Source organism: Branchiostoma belcheri, unplaced genomic scaffold (assembly GCF_001625305.1).
Source record: "Branchiostoma belcheri isolate BF01 breed outbred unplaced genomic scaffold, Haploidv18h27 scaffold19, whole genome shotgun sequence".
In the NCBI taxonomy this organism is placed as follows: domain Eukaryota; kingdom Metazoa; phylum Chordata; class Leptocardii; order Amphioxiformes; family Branchiostomatidae; genus Branchiostoma; species Branchiostoma belcheri.
The window spans coordinates 2903213-2920763 of record NW_017803379.1 but is presented as its reverse complement, the minus strand read 5'-3'; the positions used below and the strand labels follow the sequence as shown (position 1 = coordinate 2920763).

At 43.1% G+C, this 17551-nt stretch overlaps 1 protein-coding gene across 3 annotated transcripts; it reads left to right on the top strand.

The window, feature by feature from the left end:
- The first annotated feature begins 10674 nt into the window (after positions 1-10674).
- On the top strand, positions 10675-17526 carry LOC109467988. 3 transcript variants are annotated; one of them, XM_019766175.1, is made up of 8 exons: positions 10676-10916; positions 11797-11879; positions 12622-12715; positions 13123-13203; positions 13552-13703; positions 13964-14016; positions 14446-14656; positions 14932-17526. In XM_019766175.1, exons 3-8 carry the CDS (start codon positions 12653-12655, stop codon positions 16787-16789), a joined length of 2418 nt encoding a protein of 805 aa, XP_019621734.1. In that variant the 5' UTR covers positions 10676-10916; positions 11797-11879; positions 12622-12652; the 3' UTR covers positions 16790-17526. The 3 variants fall into 3 exon arrangements, with proteins under 3 accessions (XP_019621735.1, XP_019621734.1, XP_019621733.1); XM_019766174.1 differs by having other exon boundaries at positions 11786-11879; XM_019766176.1 differs by lacking the exon at positions 11797-11879 and having other exon boundaries at positions 10675-10916.
- The last annotated feature ends 25 nt before the right edge of the window (positions 17527-17551 follow it).

Genomic DNA, 17551 nt, shown 5'->3' with positions numbered 1-17551 from the left:
CGTCTCTCCTTTCTTGTCCCTTCCGCTGGGTAATTGGTAGCCTTACAAAGTCAACTAAGCAGTTTAAGTAGTTCAACATTGATTGTTTGCCCTTTCTGTTTGTGGGTCAAACCTGGACAAAAAGTGTGTCCCGCCTGGGAAAAACCCGGGCTTGCAGGTTTTACCTTGGTGTTCCCGCATCACAGGTTCATCTTATTTTACCGGTAGATCACACTTAGAACTATGGCCTGTTTTTCAGGTGTCCCAAGGTGGATTACACCTGGAGACAGAGGTGCTTACCTTCCCAAAGACCAGGTGATTATTCTAAATCCCCTCATCAAGCCCACAGACATACGTTCTTACCTGCCAAAAGACCTGTGGATTGCGTTCTAGTCCGCTCGTCTACTGCGAAGTTAGGTTACACACAGAGATAAGTACGGGTTATACACGGACGTGAAGGCGGCAGAAAAATTACCTTCCTATTGTGTGTAATTTGTAACTTGCTGAAGGGGGCTGGGCCTTTCAAAATGTTCGAGAGAATAGCCAGGAAATGCAGTATTCCACCCACTGAAAATAACACCTTAGATGACGTTGACTTACTGCCTTGCCCGATTTAGAACCACAAAAGAAAATCTCAGTCGATTACTACTCAACTGTTGCACTCAAACTACCCAGTCGATGAAGAAATTCTGTGAACCAGAGTCAATTTTGTCTGATAAAAAAGATGCAGTAAGAAACGACATTATATTAAAAATGAATTTAATTACTCTAGATGTGTGAAAAAGTAAGCGCACCTGACGAAAATATGAAAGAACACCGCATACCGGATATAGCCACTTTCAATTGTTGCCCAAAAGCATGTTACGTATACGTTTGCTCAACAATAATGTATAGCTCTGGTATCCTGCGTTATACTTACACTGTTGTATTCTCTTCTTTACATGTACACACCACCTTGCTTGGCCCATCCCGCCCCAGAAACCTTAAGCCTAAAAATAACTTTGTAATCCATATTATAGCCTCTTCCAGGCTTCAGGAGCGGCTGAAAGAGTAGAAATAGGCTAAATAGGCAGAGATATCTGGCATGTTATCTGTCTATTTGGCCGATTTCTAGTTATTCTAACCGCTTCTGAAGCCTGGTGTAGGTGGTAGGACTTGTACACATGTGGTGTCACATCTGGTATCAAATCTGTCCCTGGGATCAGTCTGGCCCAAGCCGTGGTCTAGTGCAGTCATCATTATAGCAGCATTCAGCATATATAACACTGGTAGAGGCTAGGAATAGGAAAGTGAAAACAGAGTTTTCGTTTCACAATTCCTAACCTTCATGTACACAGAAACTGCAACAAAACAATGTACCTACATGTCTGTTAAATTGTCAAGATGTTTAGTGAGATTGACATGGGAACTGCAGTGAGCAAAAAAAAACATCAATCCAAATGTGCCACTGGAGACCAATCTATTGAAAATGTCCTTTTTTTACCTTTTCTGTTTTTCTTAGAACTTGATAGATGAGAAACTTTTTAAGTGTTATCCGATGTGGGCGTGGTAACGCTTGTTCCACACCTGTGGGCAGCCAAGCGGAGAGAAGTGCTGTCGTCATGGCAACCACATCACACCCGCCCACTCAGTTTCAGTGTAGCGGTTCTTCACTCAATGAGGTTCAAACTAAACATAGATGTCTATCTCGTGGACCCATATGTCAACTCGTGCTTCACTACATACATACACTTCACAGTGCGTGACTAATTGGAACAGCATTTTCTTGCAATTGGGACGATGCAACATCTACATCTATTTCGTACTGGGCCAAACCCATATGGGGCATCCCGCCCAGGGTTTTGACAGATGCTGCCAGTGGGGTGAGGGTGCTCCGGAAAGTGATAAAAAAAGGGGAAAAAGTGAAGTGATGGTGAAATTTGTTCATAACTAATAAGTCAGTGCTCTGTACATGTCCGAAACGTGTCCGGAAGTATATGTTTAGGGACTGGGGAGGCCCATGTGTCAGGCAAACCCCATCCAGGAAATGTCGTTTCCAAAGGATTGACCGAAGCTGTGCGAGTTTCTATGTTATTCTATTGGTCAACAAGCACAGTTCAGGTACACTACATGCGAAGGCCTACTTCATCTCATTTGCATGCATGTCTGTATTTTCTGTGCCTACTAAAAATACCATATACATATACATAACATTTCCACGACGTCATGACGTCGATATGAAGGAATGGCAATACCTGGCAGGTGACATATCCTGTCCTTTGTGCCTATTTTGGCGTTTCATGTAGGATGTCCGGCGGAAGGTGTAGTACTCGTACGTACCGCAGATACACATAGATCTGGTTCCTCACAAGAAGCGTACGTGACTGTGGGACGATCGACATCCTTCCGTGGATTTATTAGTCTTTGTTTAGCGGTGGTAACCTTTTTGTTTCTCCACCACGACTCAGGATGTGATCAAACGCACTTTTCTTGGAAAATGTCGTAATCTGTGTAGTCTTGACTAACCCCCAGGACTGCTGTAGGAAATTTCCGACCAGCTCGTCATTTTCCGTACAATTCGTCAGTTTCCACTATTGGATCTTTCCGATCGAACACTTCGCCATTTGCCTAATCAAACCTCGCGATGACGTCACTTGCGCTAGCCTCTACCAGGCTTCAGAAGCGGCTGGAATGTGTAGAAGTTGGTCAAATAGACAGATACTTACTGTATCATTGAAATGAATGAACATGCCAGAGTTCAAGTTTCAGCTCTCTTCAAAGTGTACTCCATTAGCAGAGGCCTGATTATTTAGCACATTTATATAGTATCTGTAAAGGAGAGTAAAAGACGAATAAGGACAAAAAGTGGTGCTAGAGGGGTGTTTACAATTTTTTCACTAGTAAAGGCTTCTAATTCTTCTATTAGCGATTATTCCGATTGTTGACACAGGTAAAAGAGCTTAATACATGTTTGTAAGGAAATACTTGTCAGAAGTAAAAAAAAATGAGATAATTTTAGCGGACCAACTCCTGTGGCATGTTTCTAACTATTAGGCCAATCTTCTCTAATGTGCGACTTAATTTCGATCACTAACCTGGAGATAGGGAATGGGTAAATATTAGGGCCTCGGTACCAACTCCCCTCTAACTCACCTGGTCAGGTACATTTCTTTTTAGGCCGATTTCTACTATTTATTCAGGCTGTGAAGGAGTCTGGTGGAGACTATCTTTCCCGCTTGTATGTTCTCAACTGTTAACATACATGTACACCTGTAGGGAATGTCGCACAGACAGTGGTTCTCAGTGGAAAGACGAGACTTGGCTTTGTCTGTTATTACAGGCTCAGATTATGAGTTTGTTACATTTCATGCTATAGATACAACTTCGTTCTAGAAGGTAATATTTACTGTGTACAAGTAGGTAAAAATATCAATTCATGTTTAGAAATTAAAACACGTAAAGTCAAAGTCGCTGTAAGTTCTTCCTATAATTATGTCGTAAAAGCGAGTTGGTGTTTATTGTTTATTATGATTTTTCACAAAGTGAAAGGGAGGGCAAAACAGGTGCATACGCACCTTTACAAGTTGCGCTCCCTCATACAAAAACACATATACAACATCATATACAATATCAAAATTTACATGGTCAATAACAAGTAAAAAATACATCAATATAGAAGGTTAAGCATAATTCAAATATATCTAATAAGTAGTTATAATATACTGTGTTGATAGCAATAGCAATACAAGAACTACACCCACAAGAAGTGGTCCAAGTACATGGCAGGTCAAGATTGTAATGTGTGTGGAATCTATTGTGGATGGCTTTGAGTAGTGCCACGATGATCCCCGTGTATTGTAAAGCGAAAACCAATGGATCATTCCCCGCCACTAGTTGAGCGTGAGATAATTATGACTAATCGGAAAGGCGTCTATTCTATGGGCAAACTTGCCCTTGGCTTTCTTTGATGTTCGTTGTTCCACTTTATCCGCTACATTTAAGATAAACTTAATGATGGGAGTTGTCTCCCGACGCTACCTTCGCACATTCCTGTCGCCTACTTAAGTGAAGGTAATTCAGCACTCTGGAAGTTCTCTGTCCACCAGATGTTTACACGGTCTGAGTTTTAATATAACATAACATCAGCAGAGCGCCGGGTTAGACATGTGGGACATGTTGGGAAGCATCACGTGTAACTACTTTTCTTACTTTTTCAGAATTTTGAGAAAGAGGACTTCTGTTATCCACTGTGGAGCCATTCTCATTCAGACGTCTGAGGTGGCTGCGTTATTTTTATTCGCGGAGCGACGCGAGTTATGCCGGGAGAGACGGTTTCGCCGCCCAAACCGTCTCTCCCAGGCAAAGTCCCTCGGTGGCAAAACGGTCCCTCCGCGGCATAACTCGCGTCGCTCCCCGAAAAAGTAACGCCGCCGCATACAAGTGCCTCTAAGTATAGTAATTCATGAATTCATATCCTTAGGCGAAAGTTGAGTAACAACAAGCAACGCTAATGTCGTGCTACCCAGCACACTCGTTATGTCGACGTGTTGTGCATGAGAATGGCTTCATGAAGCTAACAGAAATCCTCCTTCTCAAAATTCTTAAAAAGTAAGAAAAGTAGGTACACGTGATGCTTCCCAACATGTCCCACATGTCTAACCCGGCGCTCTGCTGATGTTTGTAAGATGTCATTAAAACTCAGACCGTGTAAACATATGGTGGACAGAGAACTTCCAGAGTGCTGAATCACCTTCACTTAAGTAGACGACAGGAATGTGCGAAGGTAGCGTCGCGAAGCCAACTCCCATTGTAAGTTTATCTTAAATCTAGTGAAGAAGAACAATGAACATCAAAGAAAGCCAAGGGCAATTTGGCACATAAAAACCTTTCCGATTAGTGATAATCATATCACACTCAACTAGTTGCGGGGAATGATCCATTGGTTTTCGCTTTACAATACACGGGGATCATCGTGGCACCAACCCCTAAACTTATTGACACGACAAACCACTTTGGTGTGTCATTTATACTACGTGTTCTAATTTCTAAATATGATTTCATATATATATATTTAAGTATTTGTTCACAGTATGGGTTATTACCTTCTAGAATGAATTTGAATTTATCTATAGCATGAAATGTAAAAAAATTCATATCCTGATCCTGTAATAACAGACAAAGGCAAGTCTCGTCTTTCCACTGAGAACCACTGTCTGTGCGACATGCCCTACAGGTGTATGAACACACAAGCGGGAAAGATAGTCTCCACCAGACTCCTTCACAGGGTGAAGAAATAGTAGAAATCAGCCTAAAGAGGAATGTAACTGGCCAGTGGAGTTAGTCGTGCAGGCAAATCGGACCCTCTATGATCCTCTATGCCCGGCTAACTCCCCTGGCCAGTTACATCCCTTTTCAGGCTGATCTCTACTATATATTCAGCCTGCAAAGGAGTCTGGTGGAGGCTATGGAAAAGATACGAAAGAATCTTAGAAACTCAGACTTGAAGTTAATATGTTACGGACATGTGTGTCCATTTTCCAAGTTTGTTGGCTCTTGTTAGTGACGGTAGATAAACAGCCTGACCGACATACAGGGACAAATGTAGTCCAGGGGCTGACATTGTTTATCAAACATCAAACTATAATAGTTTTCCAGGAACGAGCGAAGTGATCTGATCACAGTCATATCCGGACTTCGCACGGCAGGTCTGTAAGTCCTGTTTGCCCGAAGCAAAATATCATCCATCACAGATCACACCTGTCGTCCAACTGTGTCCAGACTCTATTGTCGTCTCCTCAGGTAGATATTTATGGATCCACTCGGTAATACTAACACGTCTGTCACTGTGCCTGGGGCAGGGTGACTCACTCAAGACCAGATCAACCACCGAGAAAACCCGCCAGGCTGCTCCGTAACAATGCCTGTCGGACTTCAGCATGACGGACTCGGTATATAATGATGGGGCATCAGCGTCAAAACAACCTGGGGGTACTCTCCAAGCAGAGGTTTGGGCTTTGGCTTATTTTTGGGCGTGTTTTAAGGCTTTTTTGGAGTAAACAAAATCTACCAGTACAAAAAGGAAAGCCATATAAAAAGCCTATAAACACGCCAAAAATATGCCAAAGCCCAAATCTCTTTTAAGACCTGAGGGAAGACGCCTGGATAGCTGCCTTGGTGAGGTGAGCTCGTTCGTTCTGCTACATCCACTGGTGATAAAGTGACACTGGATCATTATAATGAAACGTACATGTATTTGCAAGCTTAAGTTCGGCTCATCAAAACTGGCGCATTTTGGGTCTTAGCGCCTACTAATTATATCACACCATCTAGCGGTTGTAGGTAAAGCTGCATAGGCGATGCTCCTCCCACGCAGACTGCCTTGTTGTTCTGCTAACTCATAACAAAGGATTAGACAGGGCCCAATAGTGTTTTATTTTACTGTCAGAAAACGAGGCAGTAACGATATCCCCATCCAATATCTGCTTGGAGGGAAGTTTACCCGTGGCGTACCCTCTCTTATCCTCTGTTTCTGATTAATCTCCAAGCAGATGTTTTGGTGCTGTGTTTTAGTATCAAAGTGGTAAGATACTCTTGTGGACAGTTTAGTTGCCCCGACGGCAGGACAGACTGCTATGGGACCGGTGAGGTGAGGTGAGGTGAGGTAAGATACTAGTAGTATAAAATTTGCCAGGCAGTATCCAATACACTACCCGAAGCCGTTTAACTAGATAGCAGTACCGGGAAAACTGAGAAAGCCCAACACGCCAAGTTTGAGATATCTATGATCTTTACTGGGCAGATCTAGATGAGAATGTACGGTAACGTTACATGTGATCCTTCCCTGATTTGAAGGCTGTAAAAGTTTCTCACTGCGGTTCTTTTAAAGCTAAAGATAGACGGGGTGAGTTTAGCTCGTGGTACCCGTGGTACGACCTTGGCGGCTTCTCAGCTCCACAGAAACACATGTTACTGTGTTTACCCCAGCATTTACCGTGTTTACTCCAGACATTAATGCGTTTACTCGAGCAGATAAAAGGCGTCGCTGTTGTCCTTGCACCCATGTACGAATGGTGATTCACATGTGTGGGCTGGAGGGTTGTAGCGGGCAATGTGGTCCCAAATTCCCGACTTCTGACTGGGTATAAATTAAAAGCGATCCAATGCAATTTCAGGGTGGCCAAACTGGAATATTCTGAATAAGGCAATCTGTATAATATTGACACATACTGTCCCCGTTAGCACATTTGCATCAGTATTTCATACTTTGGGCATTTAAAACTATTCGGAAGCTGAAAACTTGGAGTAACATGCAATGAGACCCCCTAGCCTCTGATATGTGCTGACATGACCTCTGTGACATGTCTCAAACATGTAATGCAAAATAAGTGTCCCCGTGCAATCCGAGTTGTTATTTTGGTACAGTTTATACCTAGAAAGGGGTACAGTTTGCAACTCCCTTGGCATGTTGTATGTCTATTTGGCCACTTACTACTCTTTCCCGCTACTTCTGAAGCCTGGTAGACCCCACCCCCACCCCCACCCCGTCTGGTGGTGTTACCTTGGTGCCATGTTAACGACCCTGACAGATATCAAGCATGGGTGACAAGGTCGCTTCTAAGGTCAGCAGTAAGATCACTCGTTATAGTCAAACTGATCTGAAGAACAGTCAGGATGAAATAACTCCACGGCAATGTAACCTAGCCTCTACCAGGCTCCGGGAAGCGACTGGAAAGGGTACAAATTCAGAAAGACAGATAACTTGCCACTGGAGTTGGTACATTACAGTGCATTTTGCCGCTCCCGAAATATACTCTCCAGCGGACTAACTCCCCTGCAATGTTATCTGTCTTTCTGGTTAACTTGTACTCTTTTCAGCCTTTTCCCGGTGCCTGGTAGAGGCTAAATGTAACCCACGCCTGAACATAAAACGTCCTGGTACATACTGGAAATAGGGTTCACAATATTGAAAGAAAATCGAACATACCAATGTAAAGATAAGAATTACCCTTGGGGTAGAATGTCTAAGTCTGGACAGAATAGGTCAGCTAATAGATCAACGTTATTTCAGAAAAGTCAGTTCAATACGCAATCGGTATGTTTATGTACGTCCTTACAAGGTGTAAATGTCAGAACACAAACCGACACATGTCCCAGTACAAAAGGGATCCTGATAACTTTACATATATATTAAATACTTTATGTGACGATTATAGTCACAAAGAAAGATTGAGATTGATGTCCTCGGATGTCACTTATTACATTTTTTCGCCGTGAATACGAAAGAGATTGTCGGGTCAAGCCTGGATGTCGAGTACGCACCCTGTCGGCATTGTGAAGCGGGCGCTCCCGAAAATTCTTCTTAGTATTGCAATTAGTGTTCTAGCTACACGATTATTCACTGAGTCCATCAAGGCCCTGATCAAGGTCAGCTGTGATTATCGGCATTGTGAAGCGGGCGTTCCCCAAAATTATTCTTACATGTAGTATCCTTTAAGATTATTGTAAGTAGTCTTCTAGCTACACGATTATCCACACTAGATGGATTTTCCTAGAAAACATCAAAGAAAGCTTGAAGGTGAATTGTTATTGTCAGGTGCGAGCTTCAGGTACCCGCCCTGCATCGAAAATAACCACCGTCGGTATCAGTATTGTGAAGCGGGCGTTCCCGCAACGTTTTTTCCTACCGTTAGCATTGCCATACATAGACATTCTAGCTACACGATTATTCACATTAGATGTATTTTCCAAAAATATCAAGGAGTTCGTCAAGGCGTAGTAAATGTCAAGGACCCGCTGGTATCAGTATTATGAAGTGTTATGAATTGTTCTTCCTACTCCAATCTGTACTCTTGCGAAACGATTATTCACATTTAGCTGTATCGTCTTGGAAGACTTATCTTAAAAGAGTTCGTTAAGGCCAGTTGAAAATTAATGTCAAGTACGCGCCCTGCGCTAAAACGATGTTCGCTAGTAGCAGTATTATGAAGTGGGCGTTCCCGCAAATTGTTCTTGGTACTCCAGTTACTATTCTGGCTAAATGATTATTCACATTTAGCTGTATCAGCTTCGAAAACATACCAAAGAATTCGCAAAGGTCAATTGTAATTGTAAAGTACGGGCCCTACCCCGCCTGTATCAGCACTGTGAGGCTGGTGTTCTCTAGAGTTATTCTTGATATTGCAATTAACATTCTTGCTACACCAATATTTCACACTTGATGTATTTTCTTGGAACATGACAAAAAGAGTTCGTGAGGTCGAGTCCGATACACGCCCTGCAAGTGTCAGCATTGCGATGCAGGCGTTCTCGCAAGTTATTTTTGGTACGTTTATATTGCAATTAGCATTCTTTCTACACGAATATTTCTACACTTGACGAATTTTCTGGGAACTGGACAAAAGAGTTCGCCAGGGTCAACTGTGATTGTCAGGGACGCACCCTGCATTGTCCCTGACCGTCTGAAACGACGTCGAAGTCAGCCATTTCAGTAAATTATGTAGCGAGCCTTCCTCGAGGCTGTTCGCAGTATTGTTATTAGTATTCTTGGTATTGTTATTTCATCTTGAAGAGTTTCAAGAACGTCTGGATCACTTACTAGTATCTGGTATCTGTTCCAACTTACTAACTTACATGTACCACCTTAATTACCTGCATTAAAAATGGAGACTATACCAAGTTATATATGTGTTGTCTGTGCGTGCGTGTATTTGTGTGCATGTGTGTGTGTGTGCGTGTGCGTGCGTGTGTGTGTGTGTTTGTGTGTGTGTGTGTGCGCGCGCGTGTGCATGCGTGTGTGTGCGTGTGCGTGCATGTACGTGTGTGCGTGCGTGTGTGCGTGTGTGTGTGCATACGTGTGTGTGCATGTGCGCGCGCGCGTGTGGGTTTGCATGCGTGCGTGTGTGTACATGTGTGTGTGTGTGTGACACTGTCAGTCTGCTAGCCAACGAAATAAATCAAAGCGTCTGGATAGATTGGCTGTGTATTGGCTATGTATTTGTTGCATTCTCGATCTCGTACACGGAAAGCGTCCTCTATTATTCAGCTTCAGTACTGCATCAGTACGGCAGAGGGGGAACATGTACTGCAATTATATCATTCACTGCTAGAGGTCACCATGAGAAGGCTCAAATCAAGAACATTGTATAATGTCCTTGCTCAAATGGATTATCTTCATTCCTTCATATTTGGTACATGGGTAGGTCTGGATGGTTAGATTTTGCACCCCGCCTAGAGGCTTGTTATGGTACTGCAGCGGAACCTCTGGTTTTGATATCTCGTGATCTGGATATTCTAGGGTCATAATTTTTGGATGGTACGAGTAGATAACTCTCGTGCTCAGGAAGAAGGGACGGAATTCGAAGTTTGGGCTTTGCTTGTTTGGGATCTACAGGGGCGTTTGCTTGCAAATGTTTGAAGTACTAGTAGTAGTTATTTGTATTGTTACAGTGTGTATCTGAAAAATAGGAAAACATGAAAAAGTACACACATGACGGCCAGTTTGTCATTAAAGTAACTGATCTGTAGCCTCTACCAGGCACCGCGGATCGCTGGAAAAATAGTAGAAATTGGCCGAAATAAAGGGATAGTATACCAGGGGAGTTAGCCGGCCAGAGAGGATCCAATATGCGACCCATTGATTTCGGCCAATTTCTGCTATTTTTTCTAGCGATCCGCGGTGCCTGGTAAAGGCTAACTGATGTGCCCACACAACTAAAACGGTGGGTATTTCCCGCTGACGGAGTTTCCATATGACGTCATGTGGCCAAGGTCCAAGACACCTCCCACACACTGATAGTCTTCCTGCACATGATTGGTCAGAAGTCGTGTGATCAGACTACAGGTATCAGTAATTTTTAGGCCAGGGACGACATCAAGGCAGCGGGCGGAAGTTTCTTCTGTCCGCGGTCAAGAGTTGAGACACCGTCAACTGCTCGGTACAAGTGGAAGAAAAGTCTCTTGTGAGTAGCAAAATCCTCTCTGTAACTGCCTGTAGAATGAACTAGCAGTGTTCAAAATCGCCTTGTACTTTTAGAGCACTTTTGTTGTACCTTTTAGCTACCTCGATGACTGTGCAGAATTTTGTACCCTAGTTCCGCGTTAAGGGGAGGCCTTATTTAACTGGTGGGTATCAAATAACCTGGCCATGATCATGACTCACTTGTTCTTTAAGGAGATAATCACTTCGGGGAAGTTTCACAACTTTGAAGACAGCAGAACACTGTTTTCACAGTTAATGGGATTTCTATAGCCAGGGAACCCAAAGTGAGAGGGTTCAAAATTTATAGTAGGGTGCACAAGTAAACTACAAATGTTTGGGTTCAGGGTACAATCTACAAATCTGTGTGAAAATCAGCTTAAGTTTGCCTGCTCGGTTCCTTGTATCCTTCTTTGATAGTGCCTACTGCAGGTATTATGTGAATAGCAGCAAACACCATAGTACTAGGCGGTAACTTGAGTATGGAATCCAGGCGCCAATCTGCATCGAAATTAACATCATAATTCAGACTACACGATATTCAAACCGATGCATTCCTGTACCAGTCAGCAAAGTTTTCACCTCGCTGAAGAATCTCTGCATGCAGCTTTCTCAAGTATTGCGCTGCACTACTTTGTGCCAGAACTACGGGGTTCCAGGACAGGAAGTCACGTCTTTCAAATTGCAAAGGGGATTCCCCAACACGTACCCTGGCCATGGAAATCCCGGAGTTGACGCCATGCTCTTAATTAATGAGACGTCAACAAAAAAAATAATCTGCTATTGGACAGATGCTTGACATGTGATCACGTAACACCCATTTAGACAAATGTGTTACTCATTTTTCCTCAGTCCAATCTCAGATCATCTCAGGTAGAAAGCAAGTGCTGTCCTGGCGTGATACAGCACGCAAAACTTCACGGCCGGTGAGCCCAACATTATAAAGGTGAGTACACGAGAAATATGCGTAGCGTAGACCGGGAGGAAAATGTTAAAACATGTGATTTCGTCAACACTCCTCATAATGTTATGCTTTCTCTTTCAAAGGAAGGAATGTTAATCTTTCGTTTTCGGGGTCACGTCACAAATTATACACTGATTTCACCCATTCTCGGCCCACATAGTTCACATATTTTGTATATAGACTGTACGCTTAACCCAAACATATTCAATTTTCGTAGCTTGCTTGTGCACCCTATTATGAATTTTGAAGCGTCAAACCTTTTCACTTTGGAGGAAGTGCGAGGATTCTATAAAAATCCCCTTAGGGTGAAAACCGTGTTCTGCTCCCTTTAAAGTTGTGAAACTTCCCCGGGCCTGGCAAAAGCGTAGCCTGTGTACACAAGCTCTTTGTCCGGCGCTCAAAGAGCGGACTATCGGGTATCCTGATTAGTCAGGCCAGCAAAAGCGTGCCCTTACATGTACGAGCTTGACGAACGATTGTAAAACTCTTGATCACGAGCTGTCCGCGTGCTCAGGTGTGTCCAACTGTTACTTCCTCATTACATTGCCCAACAACATGACACGTGACTGGAGGAACAATAACAGGAGGACATACCCGCACCCTTCTGGATCAAAGATTATGTAAATATTGTAATTTGAATCGAATGCCAGTTTATTGAGAAACTGTGCAACATATAAAACTTTTGACAGATTCTGACACCGTGATTCACACATATGTTTTTCAGTACCAGGGTGGTCCCATAACGCAGAAGGGCAATGGTGAAACTACAAGAACTCCTTCTACAGCTGGCAGTTCTTATCCTTGTTCCAATACATCACGTGAGTACAATGTCAATTGTTAACCCTTTCCATGGATCCATGTTTAACTCCATGCCCTTAACTTTTGTTCTTTGCTATAACAATGTTACGTCATGCGCACTGTCTTGTGTTGCAAGAAACTGCTGCAAAATTATGGCCCTTCAAAGACGTGCTAATTATGTTTACCGAAGGAAAACATATTGTTTTTGCTCTGTTTCCTCCTCTTCTTCTTCTCCAAACCAGTAAGGTCAATGACCTGAACCAGACGTCTGTCACCATGGTAACTGGTGTTGGGTTACATCATGTTGTAATTTTATAGCAGGGGGGATTTAGTCTCGTTACATTTACATAAGCATGTTTTACAAGTAATGTTTTAATGGGATGAATAATCAGGTTTTCAATAAAACAAACGCCTGTATACTTCACAGGTTTCCTCGCGAGCAACGTGCAAGTCGCCCAAGAGATACCTGGACCAGCACCGCCAATGCGTCAGGTGTCCAGCGGAACCGGTAAGTTCAAACTAGCTCTGGCTATAATACTTATCAATAGAAAACAAGTTGGATAATGGCAATTACATGTATAGGCAAGGTATTGAATTATTGCTCGAAGGACTTAAATGTGTGTCATGCTGTAAACAATAGTAGTAGTATAATGGAATTATCAGGCTCAGTGTTTACATATGCAATAACAATTTTAAGCTACTAACTGATACATGCTAAGATGGAAAATATCAACTTATTTTCTCCATGTACATATATCAACTTTTAGCCAGCAACACTTTTAATTAAACTTAATTATCACTACAAGATAGCAATAGCCCTCAAATATTCTAATTCAAACATGTGTTTTGACTACAGGATTGTCCGGAGGGCTTATTCAAGAGTAGGACATGTGGGTATGGTTTGCAGACGGAGTGTCTCCTGTGTCTAAACTGTACCCGCGTGTACAGAACGGAGTGGAAGCCGTGTACAGCTACCTCCCAGACAGCATGTGGGGACTGCCTGTCAGGGTAAGTCATGAATTAGGCAGTGGGTGTAATTTACCGGGTGTCGGGAACAAACGATCATGCATGTACCGAACAAAACTTGCAACCCTTTGGCGACATTGCTGCGAAATGTGTGGCAAATAATTAAGCATCATCGCACTGCCAAGTATATATTCATCAGAACATTTAATATCATTTTAGACTGAAGAGGAAACTTACGGTTCAAATTTTTAGGTAGTTTTGACGACATTCTTTATGACATCCATCTCTCTAATATGTTTCAGCTTCGTCGCATTTATGGGGATGTGCGTCCGTGAAACAGCATGGGAAAGTACATGTAAGTTGGTGTGACATTGTGGATAGCATATAACGGATGGATTTGGGCAGCAGATCAATGTATGGTCGGTAATGAATCCTTCAAGGCAAAAGTGTACCTAATACAGGAACCTAGAGATAGATGACTCTGTACTTGTGCTTCAAGCACAACTAATGATACACGTGTGTCATAGTTCCTCTTGTGGTAATGTTTCTACCGCGTTCCTTTTGTATTTTTATCAGTCCAGTCTCAGCAGACTACAGTATCTTTGCGCCTCTGGTGTGTGGCTTCTGATGTGACTTGTAGATTCTTCTTGTAGACCTACTTACATTTACGTAATCTGGCTGCTTACGATTTTGTATCCCAGAATGCATATTAGTTATTACGTCCACGTCATGGAAACATAAGTTGCCGTCCGATCCTGAATGATCCTTCCTCTGTCTCCATCAGCTTTTAGCCACATGTGGACACGCGAGTCGTCCGTGGAAGAGGTAGTGACAACAGGTGCCATGACAACAAGTACCTTCCGAACCACCGTCCTCCCAGAAGTGGCCCTGGCGGACGCCGCGACGCTGCACCTGCCGATCTTCATCGGTGTCCCAACCGCTGTTCTGTTCTTCTTTGTGGTGGGATTTGCGAGTTTTCGCCTGCGGAAAGCGAGGTCAGTCCTAAACCAACTTTCTGTTGAGTTGATTTCCTCTGAAGTGGTACTCTAGGCTATTAACCTTTAATAACCAAACGCAACCTAGCATTTCAAGCCTTGAGTACATTAACTTACTTTATGAAATATAACGTTACTTTTGGAGAGCTAGCATGTTGAGATAGATACCATTCGATCGATCAGAATCCATACCAACAAAACCGACATTAGCGTGTCTGGTCAGCTAGAACTATATTGTTGCCCATGCTAATGTATCTCTATTTCTACTCCCGTAGGAGCGCGAACAGAGCTACTGTGACGGATTGTGAACGTTCACTTCGGGCCGACGACGCTCCTGGCTGTGGCAACAATGAAAGGGCGTCCCCTACAGATGGGCTTTCAACGGACTTCATCCCCACTCTTAACGGGAAGCAGCTAAGTACAGACTCAGGCTGCGATGTGTCGTGGTCTCATCAGAAAAGCGGCTCATTGGATAGTGGCAACCCGCCAAGTCCCACAGAAATTGTTCAGTCGCCGCTCCATTTTGGTTATACAGTAGAAGGGAGTAATAACGTATCTGATATCTCTGAATTGCTTAGCAGGTCTAGCAAGAGCAAACTTTGGGTAGACATTGCACAAGCTAGGCTTGGTGAGGATGGTGGTTGTCTTCGGCTTCCTGCGTTGGGTGCTTACCTTTGCATTGACAGCGTTGAAAGAGACACTGGCATAGGGCTAGCTGTTCTCAACAGTCCCAGGTACCTGCCCCCGCTTGCAAAGGGCGAATCGCTTGTCAGTCCCGTGATTTCCTGCAGTCCACACGCCTCCTTCCGCAACCCAGCTTTGCTGAGCTTTCCACACTGTGGGGACGTGACGTCAAGTGACGTCACACTTGTTGTAAGTGAGACGTCTCTTGACGAAGCTCCAAAGTGGAGAGAAGTTAGTATGGACGGAAGCTGCGGGGTTAGCTACATGATGAAAGGCGGTGATCGCGAGTGCCTTGTGTATACTTCCCATTTCACCCTCTTTGGGTTGAAAGCAAAAGCCAAGCAAGTCAAGATCATGATTTTTTCAAGGCTGGTGACAGACAGGTTTTTCGAAATCCACGTGTTTTGTGTTAACGACACTCCCGAGTCGCTGAGTCTTGTTGAAAAACAGGAACGCGAAAATGGCTTCCATCCGACATGTCCACAGAAAGAAATGACTTTTCTGAGTAATGAGAAAGATGTCAAGGTTAAAATGAGTTTAAATTCAGCGGGCTGGGAGATGCTAACACAGCACAAACAGGTGATCGGTTACACGTCTGTTCAGCAGAACAGCAATCCTCAAGGACAACACGTGACCTTTCACCTGCGTGCTGTCTCCGAGAACACCTGCGCCTCTGTCCACGTCGCCGCTTCGCAGAAATCCAATTCCTCCTCCGCTGAGTTCGATTTCTCACTGAGTTTGGTGTCTAGTACTAGTGAGCAGGATCACAGCTTTGACCGAACTCGGGGGGAATTATCCCCTTCGGTGATGGACAGGTTCCTCTCAGTAGACCAGCCTCCCTCCCCTGCCACGTTCCTGTACTATCTGACGGGGGGTAACTCGAAATTCCAACCAAACGCTATTCCACAGGACCTACAAGAAAAGCTCATGCGTCTTGATGTAAAAGTTGACACCGGCCACGACTTTAGGCAGTTTTCCCAGGAACTCGGATTCGACTGTTCGGAGACGACTTTGTTAGATCAAAGGTTTGACAGCCCTACGCACTGCCTCCTGATGTACATGGAACTGCGTGGACTGAAAAGACAACAAACGAGTAGCCAAATCTTGGAAGAGCTTGCTCAGATCCTTACCACTATCGAGCGTTCTGATTTAGCTTTACTTGTTGAGAGTAAGTTGAAAGAGCGACCCCAGTCGATAGTATCCAATAGTACAGATGACAGTGGGTTAGGGCCGCCCAGTCCCTCTACTGGTAGTCAGCTGTCTATAGCTACCTCGAGCTCCGCATCCGACATAGCCTCTAGTACATTCAGCAAATCACATCTTTTTGATGAAGAATCAGAAGCTAGCAGGTTGCTTGAAGGCAATCACCAGAATCTACCAAACACTGTAGTCTACCCAACCAAACATCCCAAACAGGATGATAAGAATAAGGTAGAGACAGAGGTGTGATTAAAAACTGGTCAAATGGATGGTCGAAACAGCTTTTGTTAAGGAATGTGTTTAATTTTCAAGGAGACAATCTAAATGTACATATCTGTAAAGTTGTGGAATATTGTATGTCCGATGCCTTGAAGAGTGATATTCAATTCCCTACGCAAGAAAATAAATGTGGTGACGAAGCTGATGATATTTCTGTACGAAATTTAACATTACGGTACCAGTTTATGTGTGAAATTCTTATATTTTTTTATCAGAAATAAAAATGTTACTGAAGAGATTTTTTATACATAATAATCATGATAATTAAGATCTGGCGGTGGTGGAATTTTGTAAAAAAAACTTGAAACTTCTTTATTGTTGTCCAGTTATGTGATATCATCGTGTCGACAACTAAGCATCAAACTTAGGCTAATAATTTTTGTGTACTTATTTAGTGTTGAAATATATGTAACAAGATATAACATTGTACTTTAATAAGCACGGTCTGAAATTAAGTACATTTGGTGAAAGCCACGTAAACTTTAAGGTGGATGTTATGCATGTATACAGTATGTTATGCGTTCTAGATACTTTAAAGTTGGCTCTTTTATGTTTTTTTTATTGAGCCTGAAATTTATAAGATATTTAGTATTGAGATATTATAGCATTTCATATTATCCTAATATCTTACACATGTTATCAAGAGATGTTTGAATGCACATATATACATATAGCAATAGCACGGAAATAAAAGTTTATTGCATTTGTACGTGTCTCATTTTTGTAAATCAA